Here is a 24,554-nt window from a genome sequence, read left to right as displayed (position 1 = left end):
CTTTGATGAATCATCGTGAGATTTGACACCCAGAAGACGAATCCACTGACTTTTCTTGTAGCGCCACCAGCAGGTCAAAGTTTTCTACAATGACTCCAGACAGTTTCCCAGATACTCTCATTGTAGTAAACCACAGATATGTTTATTTATTATGTAGTTATTTGGGTTTTTTTTGTGGTCTGTTATGGTTGGAAGTTGTTTTGGCGTTGCACCATTAATATCTGTTTGAATGTATATCTTGGTATAGTTTTGTAAATGTATTAATTCCTTAATTCCTTTATTTGGATGTTGTTCTCTTCTCTGTGCAGAATGACATATGTGCAGAGTTTGTTTTCATATTCATCTGCTGAAGGAGGAAAGTTTCTCTGAGCTCACTGAAAAAATATAAATATATTTGCATATTCATGGATTCAGGATTTTTAATGAGGGAGAAGAGAAGAGGAGATGTAATTTTAAGGGTTTTAAAGTGGTAATTATACTTTTTTTTGTGGAAAAACCACATCAGACACACATTATTGGTCAAAGCAGAGTATTTTTATCTGTCTTGATTCATGTCTGAAGGGGATCTTTAATGTTGGGAAGTGTCCCTATGTGGTTTTCAGTCAGGCAGACTGAGGACTGACTACAGGGAGCCACTCGGTGCACCTGTTGGTAATAAACTGATTGATACTCATGTTTGGTGTAAAGTTAAAAGAACCAAACCATGAAAACTGAAGGACGATTGCACATCAACATAAAAGCCGAAACATCAGTGCACTTTCTACAATTTTTTGTGCTTTGAACTGAGTAAAGAGAAAAGAAAGAACACAGGAGACATGAGGTTTGGACAAGTGCGTTTGAAAGGGGCCTTTCACAAAAAATTTACAGTTTACAGGAAAAAAAAAATGTGTACAGAGACTCGTAAAAGAAACTAAACAAAACAGCTCAAACATCACAGACTGACAGTGTATCTACAAGCAGATTTCCTCCTTAACAGACTAACAGATATTGAACTCGCTGCTCCGTCTCCCGGTGAAGGAAGCACCCGCTGTCGGTGAGAAGTCATCCATGTAAAAAAAGCAGCAGCCTGTGAAATGTAGAATAATCTCATGTCACGGCGGCTTGGATCAGTTTCTTTTCCAGCCTCGGGCAGATTATCACCGCTCACCTTGTAGGAAACGTAAGGTCAGAGGAAGTGTTGCGTGTCAGAGTCGCTGCACGGAGAAAAGAAACCACTGAGAGGCTTTTTTCCTTCCAGAGGTGGCCTCAATACTTCGCTGCTAATTTTAGATCCGGCCATTGTATTCAGTCTTACAGGAAAGGATATTGTATTCATGAGGATATGAAGCATTGTGGGTTTCTTTTATTTCCCAAAGTGTTCAATTTCTAAGAGCCTGCTGCAATATTCTCTGGATCTTTCTCTCTCTCTTTTTTTTTTTTTTACTTCTACACTTCTGCACATTTTTATTCATCTCATGCACGTCACAGGATATACAGTGAAATGTAAAGTGACGGTTCTATCGCAAGAGTCTGAAAATTTGCAATTTAAACAGCAAAAAAACAGAAGGTGCAGAATATAAAGAAGTCGTTTTCTCAATAAAATCAGAATACATGCAGTCATTTGTTTTGGTGCAGGTGTCAGAACAGCTAAATGAAGAAATACGATGGCAATAAAGTAGAAAGACAAGATGAGGTAGGCCTACCTGAAGAAGAGATGTAGACATGATCATATATACAAATATATATATAAAAAACAACTAAGTTTATGGAGGATCTGTGTGATGTCCAGTGCAAGCAGCAAACTGACCAGAACCATAAATAAATAAAACCTGAGAACTAGTTTTTAGGTAAGAAAAAAAAAAATTAGAGGATATGAATGGAAACTGACGGGATTGCCATGGTAACCGAGCGATAAAGGCTCAAGAGGATGCATTATTAATGGGACCTCTCTCTCTTTCCTGAACACCTTTCCCCCTGAGCGCACACAGGTCAGTCTGTGTTTATGAGTGACGAGATTTCACTCATCTTTAGTGCTATAATCAGTATTTTTATATAAACAATGGACAAAGACAGACTTATCACCGGACTCTGCAGCTCCAGGAAGCGTTTTAGCGTCTTCCAGCTCATCGTTTTTTTTTTTTACAGCCATCATCTTCACTGCTCTGATTCACTCTCATCAGTTCAGTTTCCAACATCACAGAAAAAAAAAACTCTCTGATGAACCAAACAGCTGACAAATCTCTCGCCAGGTGGCCAGAAACACGACTTTAAAATGCTAATGCTGCTCTGCATCTGCTGGATGTGTAAATTGAAATTTGCTAACATGTTCAGCATAACAACATTTTTATGAGGTGATAATGTGTCAGTGTGTGTGTGTTTACAGCTTGCTGCAATGCGCACAAGAGGCAAAAACAGATAAATCTGTGAATGCAGGATTAAACCACAAAAAATGCTCATGATTTAAAGAAATATCAACATGTAGGCTTTGTATGGTGTAAAGTATTTAAACGTGTCAGAGAGCCGAGAATTAAACAAACTATTAAGTAAATAAGTGAGTGAAATACTTTTCATTTTAGACATTTTAGGTCCACTTTCCTGTGAAAGAAACGAAAAATCCTGCATGATGTCGGTCACTTGAACTCACCTTAATAAGCACTGAATGTAAAGTCAGTTCTGAGCTCTTCCGGTTGAAAACACATAAACAAAAGGTACATTAATATCCCCCAGAAAGCTCTTTCATGCATAAATATAATAGAAAAATACTGTATGAAAAGATTAATCTAACTGGTTCCTGAATTTTTGTGTTTTAACACAACAAGAAAACAACTCATAAATAATTAGTTTATATGTAAAATCTCCAGAAATTTTTCACATTTTTTTTAAGAATTTTTCATCCACTTTGGCTTAAAAGCTGATGGTTTGCTTCGAAGTTTATTTTTGATCTGGGAAACAGCTGCTGAGACAATAATCTCATCATAAAGGTCCATTGAGTAGCCGCTCTGGAGCTTTCAATCATATCACATGTCTCCAAAGTCAAGACTGAAGTTTGAACCTCAAATATAAAAATGATTTTTTTTAGATTTCTCCACTTAAATTTGAATCCTGGCTCTGAAACAGCATTTAGACTTTCAAACATAATATTAAATGAGTACATTTTAAGAAAATTGTGCCTGCGTGAGGAAGAATGTACTGAATAGTAATAGGTGGAGGCGAGAGTCCACCTGTTAATTGGTTTAACTGGTTAATTGAGCAACAGCCAATCCAATAGAGTGGTAGTTATTTTCACACTTTTTAGATTTTTTAAGTGTTCTTTGGAAGTTTAACAGATTTAGTTTCAGTGTAAAGTGTGTGTGCAGCTAATGAATGAGCTAAATCCAGTGTTGTTTTTATTATTTAAAGGATTTTTGTGAGTTAATTGTATATAAAATAGATGCAGATTTGACATACTGTGGATTACATGTGAGCTGTTTTAATAATAGTACATTTTCTTTGGTTCAGTGTTTTTATTTTTCAATAGTGAAATGCTGTTTACCTGTTAAAGATCATTATGTTAATAGTGGAAATGTGTTTCTTATAGTAATTCACCTGGTTTGTACATTATATTTGATGCAGTGTACAGGAAGTGATTTGTTTCTATTTATATTCTCATTTAGGACACAAACAGACTAAAGTGGACCCAGAACAAGATTCATCTGTGCAGTTAAAACCAGGTCCATGAGTAACCAGCCGTCACAAACCGCATAAAATAAACTGAAACATTAACGAGTCAAATGAATAAAGTTGAAAAGCTGTTTTATTGTACAAAACCTTTGACTGTTTGTAGAAAATACAAATGTCCTTGAGGTTAAAGAGTGTTCAGTAAACGCATCACAGTGATACAAACCTGTGTCCTGCTTACACATCTCCATCCATTATTATACTTTTAGCAAAATCTGCACTTTTAAGTTGTATTTTTTTTTTTTTTTACAATAAGCAGTTAGTTTCCGAATGTCTCCTTTTTTTCCCAACTTTGCTTTTAGCAAAACAAAAACAGTAGATATTAAATGTTAAAACCTGTAAAGTTAGATTTCTAACATCAGTACTGTTGAGTGAATGAAGACACAGAATCAATAAAGTGTAGATACTACACACACACACACACACACACACACACACACACACACACACACACACACACACACACACACACGTACAAAAATGCTGCTTCAAACGAGCACTCTTGTTGTTCGCGTTACAGAATTATACATTAAATGGTTTATAACCATAAAAGGGAAACATTAAGAGAAACGGTAAAACTAATTAGTAAAAGATTAAAATTAAACAATTTCCCCTCCGCGATAAAATCTCTACAGGAAGTAGAAAACTCAGCAGATTTGTTTAATACTGAAGAATGTACAACGCAGCCTGATTTGTCATGAAGGAAACTATTTACACACAAATCTCACTAAACTGTCACGTCGGGTAAAAATAACTCCGATATCAGTTCTTCCTCAGACTGTAATTTACTTTAGACGGTGAAAGCTTTAAGAGGATTAAAGGAAAACGCCACGGTTGTCATGGCAACTGAACAATATCTTACTTGAAAATGCTTCATTAGGGTTGACTGAAATAATAAAAAGCTTATAACGAATTGGCCGATAGACTCGAGTGTTTACTTCTTCTTTGTGTGATGATTCATCTGCGCCGCCGTTTAATATCTGCGTTTCATATCAGATTTTTGTATGAAAATGTGTATTTTGGACTTTTTAATGCAATCGGCAGATGAAAAACCATTTCGGCACCACCTGCAGAGGACGTAACGGAGCGGATTCGAAAGAGTTTAACCGGCAGTGATGTCACAGTGTACACTGGAGTACGCTGTGACATCACTGCAGCGCTGAAAGATGAATTTTAACAGCAAAGAATTTCAACCAATTAAGTCAAACGGCTGAAGAAGTTCAAAACAGAGAATCAGTTAACAGACATAAAGCATCTCAGTAGCTCAAATATCTTATTTTAGATATTATAACTGGTATCAAAACCTGAATTTTGTGGTTTCTGGAAACACTGGAGGAGGAATTAGACGCTGCTTTGGATAAAACAAAATGGCATAAATCCTGCCATCATATGCTACACAGACTCTATGACTATCAGGTCATAATATATAAAGATAAACTGGCATCAGTGATGAGAAAAGTTTCCTGAAAAACACAAACATTTCTCCACAAGTAACTGGTCGTTTTCTCGCTGAGGTACGAAAGGGTCACGTTCGTCTTCTCAGCTTCTTCAGATGCTTTCTGTCAGTTCTGTAATGAAAAACGTTTTCATTACTTTCATGTTCATGTTGGTTTTTTTTTGTCCGTCAGTGACTTTGCCGTTCTGACACGACGTCCTGCAGGCGTTTCAGCAACACGTCCGGACTGCTGCCGTTTTCTGGACACGCCCTCTTGCTGGGGGAGTCGCACGCTGATGACATCATCATGTCTCCCTCCATGGTGAAGGCCCTCTTCCTGCTCACGCTGCCCTGCCGGATCATCCGGTTGATGTCTGATAACTCCTAATAACGACGGAGACAAGACAGAAGAGGAAGAAGAAGCAGCGAGAGAGAAAACTTTTAGTATCACGTATGCTGATGATGTTATTGTGTATGTGAACGTATAATAATACAGTAAAGGTGCTGTAAACTACAAACAGCCCCTCATTCACTTCAACGAGACATTTGACACAGCAAAGGTGGCGTCTAACAACAGAATAAATAGAGCTGCAACGATTAGTCAATAGAAATTAACCAGCAACTATTTTAACTCTTTCATGCACGGTGTTTGAACCATTTAAGTTGTAGCACCATGTCCCAACTACCAGGTGTTGAACCCCCAAAGTGTTTCTACATTTCCATCTGAATATCATTTTTGACTCTATGTGATCTTGTAATATTGAATCATAAATTCAAAATGGCGGAGGGTGGAGGAAATGCACCAAGTAGCTCAGGAATATCTGTTAAATACTTTTATTCTCAGAGAAAAAACAGGTAAAAAGTATATTTTTCAACTAAATAAGATGTTAGAAATGCTTTTATCAAGTTTTTAATCATATTTTTCTTGTACATTATTTTCATCTGTCCGCTCCAGTGGACGTCCTGCAACAAAGGTACATTCTGTCTATTGGGCCTCAAATCTCCTCTATTGTTGTTGTTATCTAGTGTTCCTATGTGTTTTCATACCATTTGCTCTTAGTAATAAAATAATATATATATAAACATATATATAAATATATATATTTTGCCTATATTGATGTCCATAAATCACTCTTTACTCCGTTGATGCATGGTGTTCACTACAGTGGACACGTTTCAAAACCTCAATATATTAAAAAAAACGTTACTGACATGATTTTTCACTTGTTTAAGAGTAAAAACAATAAAATGTTTTTTTACTCTGTGATTTAATAACTCATGCATGAAAGGGTTAATTATTTGTTTTAGACATTTTTAAAGCAAAAAAAGCCAAAAAATATCTGTTTCCAGCTTCGCAAATGCCAAAACTTTTAAACTCAATATGGCGTCTTCTGAGGAGACTTAATGTAAGTTGGTAAATCAGAAATTGTTTACAAAAAACCCTGATTGAGAGTTTTAACATCTGAACCTGAACTGCAGGCTGAAGAGTGAACTGGTTTGAATATTTGGTGTTACCAGTAAAATAACTGGGAGGCTGCAGATGAAGCTGAGTGAACTGAGTGTTTTATGATTTACTGTTTTGTTCTTTTTTTGCTTTATATTTATGTTTATTTGTTATTTAGACGTTGTCTTGTTGTCACATTTGTTTCTTTTCTATTCAGAGAGAACTTATAAACCTTAAACTCTCTTTGAGGAGCTGAGTGATTCTGGTTTGAATGTTTTTTAATTTGTAAAACATCCAGAGAAAAAAAAGCATTCATGAAGCTTCTGGGACTTTCTGCTTCGTGCTGCACAAAATGTAAATGATACTGAATTAATCAAGACAACAGGTAATCACAGAGGAAGTGTTGAGTCTGCAGTAACCGGGGGAAACACGGGAAATTAGAAATGAAAGCCTGGTTCTCTGCTGAGGTAAATACATGTAAGGAATCTTTAATTTATCACAGCAGCAGCTCGACTTACTGTATAAAATGCTACTGAATTTATTGCCTTTAGACGACAGAACTTCAGACTTTTGCAGAACTTGTCGACTCTTTGTATTAATTAGAGCTGTATTTAAAAATACGCTTAATCTTAACATCCTGAGATCGATCTTTGCACTTTGCATTTGTAGCTGTATGAGAAAGCATTTATTTTTTAAAATATGCATAATGATGGCGCCCTTGCAGCTCTATTACCTTTCCTGCTCTCCTGTCATGTTTGAGTCTTTCTGCATTTGCCCAAGAAAAAAAATCCTTCTTTTATAGCCATGAAATGTGTTTAAAGCCTCGAATGTTAAAGGAATCAAAAGTGTTTCTCACTTGTTGAACGTAGAAGAAAATATTCAAGATGTTTCAAGGATAAATTGAGCAGTGCTTTATGTTATATCGGTATTTATCTGAATCAAGAACTGAATCTAAATGAATCGATTCTGCTCTAGTTTTAATGTCAGGAGGAGTCAGCTGTGAGTCTGAAATGTCTGAAATGTCAGCTGATTAAATGTCAGGAACAAAATCTTTCCAATTAAAAAACGAAGCACCTTGTAATGAAACCCTCTCCTCTACATGTGAAGGTGTGTGTGTGTGTGTGTGTGTGTGTGTGTGTGTGTGTGTGTGTGTGTGTGTGTGTTCTTGCCTTCGACGGGCTGCTGTTGATCCTGTACGTGTAGGAGTTCGGCGTGAGGCAGCCTGCGGAGTTCTTGTGCGGGGAGACGTACAGCGAGTGTCTCTGAGAGACTCGACGAGGAGAGAGAGGCTGAGCCCGAACCGACGGGAACGGAGAGAGAGGAGGAGCGTCCGCCTGGGGGACGAAACACACACACACACACACACACACACACACACACACACACACACACACACACACAGAGTCATGTTATATAACCATTCGTTAACTGTGAGGTACTAATTTCATTGTACTGAACTTCATTTTTGCGCTGTGGGGTCTCGTTTCACCGCATGACGTCTGCTGCTGTGTGTGAGTGTCGTACCCGGTTATCGTGGGTGGCGTATCGCAGTGCGAAGCTTTTCATCTTCAGGACGAAGACGCTGTTGTAGAACTGGATGAGGTCACCGCGTTCCTCCTCCCCTGATTGGTCGGAGTTCGCTTCTGCTGAGACCTGATTGGTTTTCTCCGCAGCTGAAGGGACAAACGGATCGATTGTTTCAAATCATTCATCAAATAAAAACAAACATTTGTAGGTTCCAGCTGCTGCAAAGTGAAATTATTCTCCATCTCATAACATCGTAAACTGAACCTGGTCGGGTTTTTCTGATATTTTATACACTAGACAGTTAATTGATCAAAACAAACTTTCCAGAGATGAATTGATAATTGAAATAATCATTAAAGTGTTCAGTGGTCACATGGATTTAACTAATTTACTGCTGCAAGCTCGATTCAACATGATGTTCATCAGGTACTCAAACGCATCTGCACATATTTCAGTTTTAATAAATTAAGTCAAACCTAATCTGGTATTTCTGTTTCTGCAACTTCTTGTTACTTATCGACAAACACGTCTGTAATAATCTAATATCGGCTGATATACAGCGTGTACGTGTGATCTTACATTCGCCACCTGATGCAGGATCCACCTCCATGTTCTCATCAGCCACCTGCTCTCTGGGAGTGTGACGCAGTAGGACGCTGCGGTAGACCTACACACACACACACACACACACACACACACAAAAATTTTGGGTTGTAAGTTGTATTTTCTCATTCTAGTCAAAGTTCTAACTTCTTACTATAGTAAAACAATCACACATCATAAATGTTGTTGTACGTTGTTCAATAACATTTATATTTCTAAACCAAGTTGAAATTATTGTCATTTATCTCAGTTTTACTTTAATAATTAATCGTTTTATCGTATCGTCTCAGAACTTTGTAAAACAAATGATTATTATATTATTATAACTGTTAGTCTGGTAGTTGTGTGATGTATTGGAGTGTTTTCTATAGTATGTTGTATAATATCATATCATAGCATATAGTGCTGTGTCCCTGTGTGTGTGTGTGTGTGTGTGTGTGTGTGTTTCTCACATGGCTGCTGGCTTGTGGTTGGCTGCGATAACACTTCATGATGTCCTGGAAGGTGTGAGTCTCTTTGGTGATCTACAAGAAGGAGGGAAGGAATCACATTAACGGTGAGTTTCACTGTCGTTGAAACATTTGTTTCTCCTGCTGACAGATTTAAAAACTTGCTGCCTGGTAAAGAAAAGTACTATTTATGTTTAGAGAGTCAAAAAAATCCTTCACACCTGGATCTCACTGTAGACACCACGTATACAGGTATTAAATGATGTGTTTCAAGTATAAATACATGTTTACCGTCAGTTTTCTCCTGTAATGTGCTGTTTTTACTGGATATTAACAGTGTATGTTGTAATATAGGTGGAAACAGCATCTTATTCTGTTAGTAATTAAAAATGTGTAAGAGTGTTCAGGATTTTCTTTATTTTATTAATACAATAAAATTTAAACTACTACTGCTAAAGATTTTGTGAATAAAATAAGATTAAATAAGAAAGATACTTAGTACAAAGGATGTTGTACATAAAGTGACAGGTGATTCCCTCCTGTGAGGCGACATTTCCTCCTCTTTCAGTCAACTGTCTTAATTAAACGTGAAGCACTTGAAACACAAAATGACTTTTCTTACTTTGCATATGATGTAAACGCTACACAGCAGCAGCTGGTCGAGGTGTCTGTCTCGCATCAGATCGGTCGAGTGAACCAGAGAATGTTCGAAACACGTCCAGATCTTCCCTCGAAGCTCCGAGGAGACGTCCAGCTTCACGCACAGATCCCGCAGACGCACGCTGGCCAGGTGATACACCTGCAAACACAGACGGAGAGGACAACAACCGTCAGTCTGCTCACTGGTCTCCGTCTACCGTCATCTATAAACAGACGTGTTGGAGCTGCAACAATCAGTCGATCAACAGGAAATAAATCAGAAACTATTTTGATAAATGAATCATTGTTTCAGGCATTTTCACCGTTTTCTGACAATTTAAAGACAAAATAATTCATATAATATAATATTCTCTCCTCTATGTCTGTAACTGTCACATGACCACCTCTCATATCAGTCATGTGACTGCTTTGCTGTGATGTTTTTTCAAACCTATAGTTGGTTCATTCTGGTCTGAATCAGTGGATGAGTTAATAAACTTTGCTTGTTTCTTTTCACACAGAGAAAAATCTCTACGAGCCTCATGAGAACGTTCAGTCTGCTTATTGGTCAGATGTGTCTGAGGAAGCTGGTCCAGCTCTCCAGCTAGTTGCCCAGAATGCAAAGCACAAACTCGCAGAATACGCCTTGTAGTTAGGTCGGATCACATTCCCAACACAAACCATTTACCAGTCTGTTTGGGACCAAAATCACATCGTCAGGGTCCTGCTACGGTTGTTTTGGTCCACACCTGAGAACAATGACTGTGTTCAGATCTGCCCAAACGGACCGAGGAGGAAAACAAAACAGCGTTTGATTCAACCAGACTAAAGCATTCTCTCTTTATTTCTACATTTTTAGTGGCGTTAATTATGCTAATGATCAAATCTCTGTGACTCTTCATGAACAGGCGACGTTCATCAGGCTGAAATGTGAGATTTAATAAAAGGTTTGTGAAGTTCAGAGAGTTTGAATCTAACTTGGAACGACGTAAAGCAAACATCACGGAAATCACAGATCACGGATTCCTGCATGAGGCCAAACGTTTGTAGTTTGCTCTTTGGTCTGTACAACAGTGCTGGAAATACTCATCTAATAAAATCATAATTACTGCCTGTTAATGTTTTTCATATTGGAAAAACAAACTGACTTCTGTCAAAAATATTTTCAGATTTTCTTTAATTTTTCCAGCTTTATTACACCTCTATGAATAAAACAACCAATTAATGAGCTTACATGATGTTTATTTGATGGCTGATAAGATATTTAATAAAGTTTTCTGGACAAATCTTTCATGCATCATGATGATCAGCAGTATAATCAACAGCAAATCATAACTGCCTGAATTTCAACAAAACATCATCTAACAAACGATCGTCCACACCAGCAGAGAGCTCTGAAACCACATTTAAAATCATTAATGATAGTAAATCTACCTTCCTGAAGAACAGAGCCAGTGATCCGGTGCGTCGCGGCCTGCCGCTTCCTGTCTGGGGGTCAGAGGTCACAGGTGCAGGAGCGGGCGCGGCGCGGCTGGGGGAGGCGGTCAGCAGGAACTGAGCGGTGACGGGACCCGAGGATTCACACGGCGGGACCGGGATCAGTGTGATTGTGCGGTCGTTACTCATTCCTGCAGATATTCACACACATTCGCTCAAAGCAAAGCACCAACACAGGAAGTCTTTATTTATTTATCTTTATCTCTTTATTTGTTATTTCTATATTGTGTCTCTTTTTAATGTCTTTTATTGTGCAACATCTGATCTAGAAACGTGTAATAACTGAATAAACGATGAGGAATAATCTCTCGTACAGCGCCATCGTTGTATTTGTTCATTTCTATGTGATTAGTTGTGTAAACATTAGTGAACATGTGTGTCTCTACCTTGCAGCGGGATACTCAGGACGGTGGTCTGGGTACCCGGAGCTCCGATCTTCAGGGTGCTGCTGGAGCCGAACGTCAGCCTTTTAGCCGGAGACGATATCGGGCTCAAACCTGCGATCACTCCCGATGTCATGGTCGGAGGGTCGTCGCCGAAGAGACGGCGTTTGGCGCTGCCGGCTGCCGGGGAGCTGTACCTGTCGTGGACCGACAGCGGAGAAGGAGGAACGTCTGGAGGGGAAGATGATGAAGATGATGAAGATGATTTTACACATAAATTAAAAAACACACATGTGTAACGTTCATGCACTTAAACCGGAGCGAACACTCACCTTTGCGTGCGCTGCCCAGACCTGATCTGAACTCCCTGATGCGAGGGTGGATGATGGGCGAGAGGGCGACCAGAGGCAGGTGGGACTGACCTCCCATAGTAGAACCAGAACCAGAACCAGTGTCTAAACTGGAGGAAAAATTCACCTGAGGATGAAAAGATGAAGAGAAAAGAGTTGATGAGGAGGATGACAGGAAGTACGACAGAGAGAAAGTGAAGTAGAGACAAAGAGGACGCAGCAGGAAGAAGAAGAAGAACATATGATAGTAAACTGAGTAGTTTTGGATTTTGGACTCATCAGACATTTAAAGACGTCAGTTTGTGACTAAAATGGGCATTTTTCACTATTTTCAGATCAGACAAACAAAATGATGATAATTATGATGAAAAGAGCTGCAACGATTAATCAATTTGTTGCCAACTATTCTTATAATCAATCATTTTGAGTCATTTTTCAAAGAGGAAATATTCCAAATTCTCTGATTGTTAATGTTAATTATTTATTGGTTTCTTCTTCTTCTTCTTCTATTGTGACAGTAAACTGAATATCTTTGAGTTGTGGACTGTTGGTTGGGACAAAACTCATCTTCAGCTTTGGGAAACAGTGATTTTCACCATTTTCTGACATTTTTGGGACCAAACAACTAATCGATTAATTGAAAAATAATCAACAGATTAATTGATAATGAAAATAATTGTTGCTGCAGTCAAAGCGAGAACTTTTTAATGTTTGTTCTCTTCTTGTTCTTTAAGGTTTGAAGCAAATAAAAAAAAGAAATCACCTTGAGAAAGAAAGATGGACAGAAATAAATAAATATACAGTAAATACCATAATTTATGTCTCAGATTCACCTTTTTGATAAGAAAAAGATCTGACAACGAGGTTTGAGAATTCATTTGCTCTCAGTGTATTTTTCCTTGTATTGACAGTTATCTTGAAACAAGACTGAGAAAAGTAGATCGATGTAGTAGAATCAACCAAACTCATTTATAACGGAAACAGAAGCAGAAATCTCTTGTTTTAACAAAAAACTTATTGTCTTGTTGTACTTAAAGGTTCAATAAATAGACTGAAAGACTCCCAGCTAACAGACGTTTGCAGTTGAGAGAGATTGTGATGTTAAGTATGTTTACATGTTGTTGTTATTGGTACAAACAGATGTGTGTTTATCTCAACGTCTTCACAGCTGCAGGTATAATAAAGTAAGTAGGTAAAGTGATGCAGGGAGCACGATATGCGTGTTAACGTGCTGCTGACCTCCTCCACTGTGGGGACTTTGTTCCCAGCAGCCTGCAGGGCGCTCCACAGGGCCGAGTCTGCGGTCCACGCTCTGCTCTCCAGAACCTGCTCTTCAATCAAGTTCAGATGCTTCACCATGTCTCTGGACAGGCCTTCCTCTGAGCGGATGAACACCTCGATCACCTGCACACACACGCACACACACGCACGCACACACACACACACACACACACGATATATAAGTTTTATCAGACATCTCTGGAGCAACTAATAACTGTTAATTGTCTTCTTGCAGCACAAAAGCATCAAACATGTCAACTGAAATCTGATCAGTGAAATGTCTCTTTATTAAACAGACTGGCTGGTGATGTTTAAGGATGTAAATGTGTGTGTGTGTGTGTGTGTGTGTGTGTGTGTGTGTGTGTGTGTGTTTTACCTTAAAGAAGTAGAACGAGGGCAGTTTGAAGACGTTGATGATCCAGGGGAAGGTTCTCTGGGAGCTGTAGGAGAACAACACCACCTCCAGACAACACGCCATCAGAGAACAGTGGAAGATATCCTGCTCTAACAAAACCTACAAACACAACAGATTTTCATTTAGTTAAAAGAAAAAAACAACAACATGTCAACAAAATGATCACTGAGACATCTGGAGACGACATGATGACATGAAGGACGGAAAGAAACAGAAAGAAAAAGTGTTAAACTACAAAATGTTTTTATTTTCACTGGTAAGAAATTTTTGCCTTGTTGAATATATTTTTTAGAGTTTTGGGGCAATTTTCTACTTTCTGTAGTTTTCGTGACTCTAAGGTAAAGTCTTCAATATCGTGTTGTGTCTGATTAACAGTCAAAACTTAAATATATTTCATTTATTATCATATCTGATGAAGAAAAGCAGCAAATTCTCACATTTAAGAAGCTGGAACCAACATTTCTGGCATTTTGCATGAAAAATTACTGAAATGATTGATCAGTTTTCTTTCAATCCAATAACTGATGAATCATTTCAGTTCTGTTCTCAACTTAAAAAGGTCCAATAAACAGACTTTTGGTTAAATCTGATTGAAATAATAAAATCAAATGTGCTAGAAAGCTTATAAAAAGCTGCACCTTTGAGTTCAGACTGTTTTATCAGATTTAAATTACAAATATTTGTTTTCAGCTCGTCCCAGAACATCAAGCAGCTGGTTTGACATTTTCTGTTCCCAGTTAGTCCTTCCTGCAACCGTCAGCCACTAAAGAATAAAAGCTGTTTTATTTGTAGTTTTTGCTTGTGATTGATTTTCTACCATTTCAGGATGGTGTCATCAATGTGAAATCCATTTTTTTAAGATTTCACACTGACGATACTTTAAGATTCGGCTGCTCAGTGGAAACATGTGACCACAGCGTTGCAGCGTCTTACACTCATGTCTTTGCCGTGCAGCCGTCTGGTCTCCTGAACCATGACGTTCTCCAGGATCTTGTAGTAAAGGATCTCAGCCAGCTTCAGTCGGTTCTCTGCAAAATCTGAAACAAGACAAAAGAAAAAATGATTCTTCTGTATCGAAATATCAAGGATCTCTGTTTATATGAAGCTGAGGACTGAGTATCCCAACTTAAGAAATAAGGAACGATTATTAGAGCAGCAGAGATTAGTCCATCGTTACCGATATGAGAGCCAGATGATTCCTCCGAGTCGTTGGTGTAATGTTCTTTGAAGGTTTGTCCCAGTGTCTTTACTCTGGCCAGTATGGACTCAGTTGGGTCTCTGGAGCAAGATCTTTAACAGCAGCGCAGGAAACACCGTTAGCAGGAAGAAGTGATTTTAAACACAGAGTATAAAGAGAGAGGCAGAGAGAGACGGAACTGACTTGAAAATCTGCATCAGCTGGTCGCTGGGGGCGGTCCTTAAACCCGCCACCATGCTCTGCAGCCGGCTGACACTCTGCGTCGCCGAGGAGACGGGCGTGACGAGCAGGTCCTTCTCCTTCAGGTAGACTCGCCCCGTCAGGGGGGTGGAGGGAGCGAGAGAGCCCGACTGCAGACAGAGAGACAGAGAGAGTTTATTTCTATTATTTCTACTCCACATGTGTGTTTATCTTCTTCATATGATGTTGACTGAGTCTCTAATGTTGCATATTTAAGCCATTGTTACAATACACATATTTTATAGTATCATGATCTTGGCTAAAACTTGTTATACACTATTCTCTACTTAAAAAATTAAATACATGGAAATATTTACATCATCAGAACACACTTTTATAGGTAAAATTACTTTTGATTTGATTACTTTTAATTTTTAGACATTTTTACTATAGAAAAAACAAATATTTATGGAAAGTAGGGAGTTCTGAGTTTTCAGTCCTTTATTTCCTCCTTTTATTTTATTAACAAACTCATGCAACAGAAAATACAAACAACAGCAGGACGACTGTGTGTTGTTGTTTGCTTATGTGTTGATACAGATTTTCATACTCTGCTGTCATTTTCTAATTCATCATTGATCATATTTGCATGATGAAACACAAACAGAAACGCACAACAGAGTATTTTAGTTCTTAGTTTAGTTCCTTTGGTCAGAAACTTTTTGGTCAAAAAGAGGCAACAGTGTGTTTCTTTTTCTGCTATTTAAGGATGAGTCTGGTGATGTTTGTTATTATCAAGAAATCCCATGAAAAGACCAAATGAATTGATCTACTAACAAGTATTGTGTGTGTATCTAAAGCCTGATGTATCTGATTCCTCTGAGCCGCAGACCTCTGATGTCGTCAAAAAGCTATTAATCAATGAAATGTCACAAAAAAAATTCAATTTACTGTCATACATGACAAAGAAATACAGCAAATCGTCTCATTTGAGAAGCTAAAAACAAAGAATGTTTGGCATTTTTGCTTGAAAAATAACTGAAACGATTATCAAAATAGTTGCTAGTAGATTAATAAAGTAAAATAGTAGATTCATTTTCTTTCAAGCGACAGAAATACTCACTAGAGCACCAAATGTGGATTCATCCACTGCAGAAAATAGTCCCCTACAAACACACTCTGTCCTCCTGTTTGTCGGCTTTAAAACTACAACAACAAGCTGATCTGGGAAATAACTGAGTCTTTTTTTTTTTTTTTTAATTAAATTATACTTGTGATTCACATCTTCATTGCTAGTTTAGGTCTTTTGGGGTTTGAATATATATTTAGTGTTTGTACCTTCTCTACATGTTGCTGCAGTTGGTTCTGAGCGCTCGTCTGGCTGGCTGAAGGTTCCTGAACGATTTTCCTCGGAGTTCCGATTTCCTCGTCGGCGTCGGCTCCAAGAAACACCCGCTCATCAAAATCTCCCACCGTCAACACGTACTCCTCATACTCCCTGTTGATGGCTTTACTGTAGACAACACACACACACACACACACACAAATACAGTTAAACACAACAACATCTCATATGTAGCACGTTCAGAACTTTAATTCAGTAAAACAGAGTTGAGGACAGAGTTAAAGAGAGAATACTAAATCTTCCCTCAGAATGACGCTTGACATTTGTTCTCTTATTGATTGATCAGCTTACTTGTTATCAATGAAGTTCTGAGGATCCAACAGTTCTGTCAAAAGCTCCTCGTTTCCTTTCAGGATCTGATTGGAAAAAGAAGCCTGATTACATCCCTCACAACATGTAGAAGAGTAGTTTGTCTGTATTTATAACAGAGTTTATGAAGGTACCTGTTTCTGGAACAGTTTCTGTATATAAGGTTTGAAGTAATGCTGTTTGATGCCTTTGGCCTCCACAACCAGCCCGTCATGCAGCTCACACAACTTCTCCAACACACACGGAGGAGGCTCGTCTGGTGAGACGTGGCCGTCAGCGCGGTAGAGAGCGGGCAGACCTACACACACACATACACACACACACACACACACACACACACACACACACACGCGTGAGCAAACATGCTTACAGAGGAATTCTACTGTCATACTTTTTCTGTCTCTCTCTTCTTTTAGGACCCATTTACGTCTGGTATTAATATGCACACACGTTATTTTGACTGATTCTGCACACATTGTGATCACATTTTTACACACAAACACACACACACACACACACACACACACACACACACACACACACACACAGTAAGTCTGACCTCTGAATGTCGGGTTGATGAGGTCCTTCCTGTTTGCACAGAGCAGAGCGTTGCCAAACACCAGGTCCAGACAGCAGAGCAGCAGGTGGTACGAGTTCACCAGGTCGTCACCAATCATACGGAAGTTACCTTCACAAACACACACACACTCGTCAGATAACACACACACACATAATCTGCATCCCAACTAAACAACATTATTTGGAAATGTAAGCAGGTCCAATAAGTCTGTAACACAAAGCTCTTATTTTGACTTTCACATCACTTTTAACCTGCACTGACAGATGTTTTGTCCAGCAGTTTTCAGCAGAAATAAGTGTAAAACAACAACTCTGACATTTCATCACCTTTCAAGTTAACGAACAGTTGCTTATTTCCACATCCAGCAGCAACATTATTATTCATGTGGAGTCGTGTTTCTGTCCACCTGGTGACTGTAAGTCCAGTATTCACTCTCTTTTAGCTGTTTCTGCTCTCTACCGACTCCTGAGGGGAATATCTGGCTCTGTAGCTGCTTTTTAGAGCTTTTTCTCTGCCTGCTGCAGCCGAAAAACGATGCTATGAGAGTGAACCAGAACAGTAAAGTTGCAGCCGGACAGATAAACAATGAGCTGAAACTCGTTATAAAGCTCCATAAAGCCAAGAGGAGCTGCAGAGTCTCTGATAATTCTCTGTAGGTTCATCACTACGAGCCACAACCAACACATTACACTCTAACAGCTCATACACTGTTTTATGAATAAATATGGATAATAGCTGCTTTAAACAACCACACTGATGCCGGCATGAACGCTACAGAGCTTCTAGCTGCTCAGCAGTTTGGGTTTGTTTCTTGGTACCTTTGGTGTAGACAAACAGAGTCCAGCAGAACTTGAACACATCGCTGATGTGACAGGGCAGCCGCCTGCAGAGCCAGAGAGAGGACACACACTCGGTTAGACTGGGCTGACGGGGCTGAAGGGGCTGGGGTGTGTGTGTGTGTGTGTGTCTCCATAAGCGGTGCTTCCAGAAACAATGACTAAATGTGACAGAGAGAATAAAATCTTTGTGCTTGTGTTTCCAGCTTCAGGGCTGGCAGCGTGTCTGTGTGTGTCTGTGTGTGTCTGTGTGTGTGTGTGTGTGTGTGTGTGTGTGTCATGCCTGTGTTTCCTGCTGCGTGGCTGGCGTGGCGGTTCGCCTCCCTGCGGGTTCTGAAACATGTCCATGAAGATGGGCTCGAACTTGCGGAATATCACCGTGGAAACCTCAAAGTTGCGCTCCAGCCGCTCCATACGCAGCCGGAAGTCCTGCGAGAGGTTGGACATGTCGGCCCACTTCCTCATCTTAGAGAAGAACTGGATCAAACTGGGAGCGCAGAGGGGGAACGGACACACGTGTTACGAGCGACACACAAAAATCCACAAACTCTCCAGTGTAACGGATATGAACATGGTGTCTGCATATTTCACAAAAGACTCTTTAATGATGGAAAAGCAATAAAGAAACAAAGCAGGATGTTTACAGGTTCAGGAGTCAAATAAGTTTAGAATGAAATCATGCAGCTGAATCCAGCGTGACCAAGCAGGAAAAGACTGAAATTGTTTATATATGTTATGAATCCCAAATCCCAGATATGCTGTAATTACTCATATTTAAATAAAATGTTATATTTAGAGCTGCAACTATTAGTCAACTGAGACAAAACTATGTTGTTGATCATTTCAGTCATTTTTTAAGCAGGTTCCAGTTTCTCAAAGGTGTTTTTCTTTCTCATATATGTGAGTAAAGTGAATATCTTCAGGCTTTAGACTGTTAGTCAGATGAAACAAACATACTGGAGACATTACACTGGGCTCTGAGATATTGTGAATGCAATTTATTCACTATTTTTTTTACAATTTTATTGACTAAACGAATAATAGATAAAATAGAAAACAGTTACTGATTCATTTTCTGTCACCTGATTAAACGTCTCATCTCTAGTATTATACAGTATTCATTCTGACTTCCTGTTAAACGTGTGAAACACGCTGTAGTGCATTTCCTGAATCAATATTTCCGTTATCACTGTGGTACTTTAATACAGCTTCCGGTGGCAAACATTTTATACTTTTAACCCAGTTCTTCAGAAGATTTAACAACTTTTGTTTCACTTTCGTACAGAAGACGTTTACCTCCTCAGTTTTCAGTCACTTCACAAGTCTTAACTTCAAGTTTTATCTACACAATCAGTTGTTTTAAAAATCTACCAACTCTCAACGAGGTTTATACGGCACATGTTCTGATTTGTCAAACGTGCTGTGAGTGCCGTAGAGCCGACAGCGACTGACCTGAGTTTGGAGGAGCGAAGGATCCTTGTGAGGGAGACGCAGTTTCCTTCCATCAGCCCTTTACCCACCGTGGGAGTGGATCCTTTCCTGCAGGCTGCGTACAGCGAACAGGCCAACCAGTGGACCACCTCTCCCTGCAGAGACACAGCCATGCATCATTTAAACAAGACACCACGATAAGGACGTTCATACATGGTTAAACTGTGCAACAAAACCCCAAAGACACACAAACTGAGCAAAACAGACAATAATAATAACTATTCTTCATTAACAGAGAGCTCAACAACCACTGCTTCACTTCAAGCACACAAACACAAACTTATAGACGTCAATAGGAAGATGAAAAGCTTCAGACAGCAACAGCTAAACATACAGCATGAATATGTTTGAAAAGAAAAAAAAATGACAAAAATACTTTCTTTGATCTTAATTTTTAGATTTTATTTACCTGCAGAAAATTAACTGGATATTTTTAATGAGGCTGATGAAGGCTACAGAATTACCCAGAGAGTCATGATTTGACTGACGGCTTGAATGCCGACGCTTAAAATATTATTATAAAATCTTAATAAAAACATTATAAAAAGACCGATCTGACTGCAAAACATCAGCTCTAATCTGTATTTGTCTGACACCTTTTTAAAAAGATGATACTAAATCAGATCAACATTCATTTATAGACAATATTAGAGTTTTTCAGAAGTCGCTTGATTTGAGCTGAAAAGATTAAACAATTAATCGACTGGTCAATCAACAGACAATTAATTGGCAATTATTTTTTAGAATATATTAATAGTTTGAGAAACATTTGCTGTTACCTGTCTGTTAAATGTGAGTATTTTCTTCATTTCTCTGTTTGGTTTAACTATAAATTGAACATCTTTTGGGTTTTATACTGTTGGTCTGACAAAATAAACTATTTCAATACATCACTTTGGCCTCTCAGAAATTATGATTGGTATTTTCACAATTTCTGACATATAGACAAAACAATTCATCAGTTCATGATAAAATATCTGCAGATTAATTTAAATAATCATTAACTGCAGCCCTACACTACACAAGCTACACAATAAAGTATCATTGTCTTCCTTTAAAACCACGTCATTACCATACAATGGACATATCTCTAGTACTGTATCTGTGCTAAACGCTAACATCATCAGTATTGGCTACTACCACACAGAAAATATTAGCTATTGGTTTCAGTTGGGCAACAATAAAAAACACATTAACATTAATGTTTTTATTAAAGGTTATTTTTTCATTCTGCCACCGCAGAGACTAATGAATAGTTCTGAGTATTTTAACAGGTAAATTTCACTTTGTAGAGTGACACAAGAGCAAAGCAGCTGTTAACTGAGTGGATAATTTAAGTGGCTGCGAGTGCCATTTAAGCTGCATGTGGCTGCTGCTGCTGCTGCTGCTGCTACTTCCTCCTCTTACCTGCCGCCATCCAACAAAGTCCTAATTAATGTTGTGGCTGTAAACTCACTTTGATCCCTGCGTTTGATGATGATGATGATGTAATCATTAGCCCAGGGTTGGGTAAGTACCCGTCTCATAGAGGGAAGTGCAGGCAGACAGCATGTCAGTTAACTGAGAAGAAAATCTGAATCTGATGAACAATATTTAACCCTGATGGGAGAGTCAGTGAGACGTTACGTCAACCTCAAACTAAGTTAATATCACTTACATGTGCAACTGAGTAAAGCTTTGTGTATTGTACCTTATATTTTCATTTGTAGTAGATGCTCATACTGTAAATAATGTATATATTATTCCTTTGCTGCTGTGAGACTTCTATTTCCTTGTGTGGGATCAATAAAATATATGATATATCAAATATTATAAGCTGAACAAGAGCAAATTAATAAAAACCTCCATTTTAGTTTTATTTTTCCAGCTTTACTAGGTCTCATCTGTTATTTCACTCTGTACTATGTTATTTTACTGCAGTGTATTTTATTCTACTTCATATTTTTGTCCTTTTAATTTTCTGCCATCATTTGATTTTAGTCTTGAATTGCTTTAATTTTGATTTTAGAGCTGCAATGATTCATCTAAGTCGCTTTCTAAGAAAAAGTGGCATAAATTCTTCCAAATGTTCCAAACATTTTCTAGTTTTCTTACTAAATACTTTGGGTTTTGAACTGTTAGTCAGACAAAACAAGACATTTCAAAGTGCCACAGTACAAACAATTAATCAAGAAAATAATTAATATTTAACTGATTAGATAATAAACAGTTGCAGCCCTAATTACTTTATTTTCCCATGTAAATCACCTTGAAGCATTTGAAAGATGGTGTGTAAATAAAGTTTATTATTATTATTATTATTATTACTACTAGGGCTGCAGCTAATGATTTCTTTCATTATCGAGTAGACTGCTGATTAATGTCTGTTTAAGAAATGCCCGCTCTAATTACCTACAATCCAAAGTGACATCTTCAAATATCTTTCTTTCTTTGATCAACAGTCCAAACCCCCAAAATATTCAGTTTACCATCATTTATAACAAAGAATAGCATCAAATCCTCACATTTGAGAAGTTGATATCAGATACTGTTTTGGCATTTTTGCTTTAAATTTTTCAGAATAGTTGCAGATTAATTTTCTGTCCATCGACTGATTGTTGCAGGTCTAATTATTGGTCATCATGACTGTTGAGCTTGTTGTTCTCGCATGTTTAATGTGTGGGAAGTAAATATTTTGGGATTTTTGGCTTTTAGCCAGAAGTAAACAATCTCAAGTCATCATTTAGGGCTCTGGGAACCTGTGATTGTAAGTGATATACTTTATAGTAATGTTACCTAAATGTTTTAAAGTAAACAAGTAGATAACATCAAGACAACAGCCCTTTAACTCGCTGTTTGTGTCCCTCGCTGCTACAGTTTACAGACCGATCAAAGTTACAGATACTTGAGTAAATGTTATAGTTGGAAGTTTACCAGCAGGCTGAGTCAGAGAACAGTTGGTGAGAACATTATTTACCTCTAGTGTGTAAGTATCCCAGATGGCAGTGAAGTTGTCCATGGCTTCAGTGGCCGTCTGCTCGTCCATGTTCAGCTCCTGACACAACGTCTCCAAACTCCTCCGGACTGAGCTCTCCTCCATCCTCCCCGACTCAGAATCCGACGACTCTTCTCCCCGCATTCGTACAAACTCAACAGTTTACAGTTTCGGTCAAGTTTTGCACCCCGCAAAGTTAAATCCGAAACACCAAAACACAGCCGCAGCTCCCAGTTTCTCCACGACCAGCGGACTTCCGCTAACCCATCCCCACAATGCAGCGCGTTGGCGCGAAAACTGCAGGCCAGCGACCAATCAGAGCCGAGGGGAGCGTCGGGTCCCGGGTGCCGAGAGCTGTTCGCCCGACCCCCTTTCTCCTGCGCTCGTGCTCCTTACAGCAAACCGTTACCATGCAACCGTTACCATGCAACCGTTACATCCACGCTCTCACTGCGATACGACCGTTAGGACGCACGAAACTTTCTTTTCTTCACTGTTCATAATGTACGGCGAATTCCGAACATATAAAATGAAAAAGACAGGAAGACAACCCAACTTATCCACTTCCTTAATGATAATTTATCCACCTTATTAATGATATTCAGCAAGACTATATTCCAACTCTTAGTAATGTTTTTATTAGCCATCATGCTAGCGGCATGGTAGCCGCAGCTCGTGCCCCTCATTGAGACATTCGGGTCACGGTGGTAACAAAGGTAAGATAAAAGATAATTAACCGTCACCACGGTTAGGTTTCTTTCTTTCTTTTTTCTTCTTCTTCTTCTTCTTCTTCTTTTTTTTTTTTTTTTACTGTTTTTATAGTCTTATTTTTAACAATTTTACTCTTGTGAAGCACTTTGTGACCTTGCACTGTGAAAGGTTTTATACTAAAAAAAATATTTACTGACTGACCTTTCCAGTAGCACCACCAGCAGGTCAAAGTTGTCACTTAACCTGTGAAATATCTCAACATGTACTCGATGGACTATACATCTTATACAAATATTCTTGGTCCCCAGAGGATGCAGCTCACTGACTTTGGATGTCCCTTGACTTTTGTCTTAGCGCCATTGATGTCCAAATTTGTGATTTTTAGTTAAATGTATTAACTATTGATGGATTGCCATGAAATTTGGCACAGATTCATGTTCCCCTCAGGATGAACTGTAAGGTGATCTTCAGCACCATCATCAGTTTAAACTTTTAATTGGTCCAATAATTGGTTAATGACTAGCCTCAGCTTGTGTTCAGTGCTAATTATGTTAGCATGCTACCATGCTAAATTAATATAGTGAACATGGTAAACATTATATCTGTTTAACATCAGTCTCAGGGCCTCAGTCTTAGATTAAATCACCATTTTTTGTTTCTCAAGTGATCATATTTGTAAATTGACCCTTTCTATTATTTATGAGAATAACTATTACTAACAAAGCAAGCACCTAGAGATGTAGATTGTCCTTAAAGTGCTAAGATTATTTTTGCAATGTTGGCTTGGCAGTGGAGATAGGTTTCTGGAACTAGAACTAGCCAAAATCTCCTGGTGTGGTTAGTGGTTTGGTTTACATAAGGAGAATTTGCTTGTTTTTGAGGTACATGTACAAGCACGCAAGTACTGTATTCCTCCACTGTGCACTACATAAAGTAACCACTAGAGGGCAGTGCTCAGCCATAACAACACAGGTAAGATGTTACCGTAGAACAGCTGTGCAGTAGGATGCAGCTGTGAGGTGGACAAAGTATAAAAAACACATATAAAGCCCAATATAATCCAGTAGTCCTGCAGGAAATGCACATAAATTAAACTGTCAGGAGAGCCAGCCTTTGTTTTCAGAGGCATCGAGTCCTCTAAGTTAAGACAA

The 24,554-nt window shown here is 38.6% G+C and overlaps 1 protein-coding gene across 1 annotated transcript; it reads right to left on the bottom strand.

Annotated features, from left to right (window-relative positions):
* Positions 1-3,754: 3,754 nt before the first annotated feature.
* On the bottom strand, positions 3,755-23,255 carry rbl1 (retinoblastoma-like 1 (p107)). Its single transcript, XM_067586275.1, has 22 exons — positions 22,675-23,255; positions 19,680-19,813; positions 18,511-18,714; positions 18,210-18,274; positions 17,371-17,499; positions 16,946-17,109; positions 16,794-16,858; positions 16,436-16,610; positions 15,101-15,267; positions 14,897-15,009; positions 14,653-14,756; positions 13,681-13,818; positions 13,263-13,427; positions 12,006-12,150; positions 11,677-11,904; positions 11,228-11,421; positions 9,777-9,953; positions 9,158-9,229; positions 8,682-8,769; positions 8,100-8,248; positions 7,745-7,909; positions 3,755-5,515 (listed from the first exon to the last, which is right to left on the bottom strand). The coding sequence occupies exons 1-22, from the start codon at positions 22,834-22,836 to the stop codon at positions 5,321-5,323; spliced, it is 3,198 nt and encodes a 1,065-aa protein (XP_067442376.1). The 5' UTR covers positions 22,837-23,255; the 3' UTR covers positions 3,755-5,320.
* Between the last annotated feature and the right edge of the window lie 1,299 nt (positions 23,256-24,554).

This window comes from Thunnus thynnus, chromosome 4, assembly GCF_963924715.1.
Source record: "Thunnus thynnus chromosome 4, fThuThy2.1, whole genome shotgun sequence".
In the NCBI taxonomy this organism is placed as follows: Eukaryota; Metazoa; Chordata; class Actinopteri; order Scombriformes; family Scombridae; genus Thunnus; species Thunnus thynnus.
This window is presented reverse-complemented; position numbering and strand designations above follow the sequence as displayed.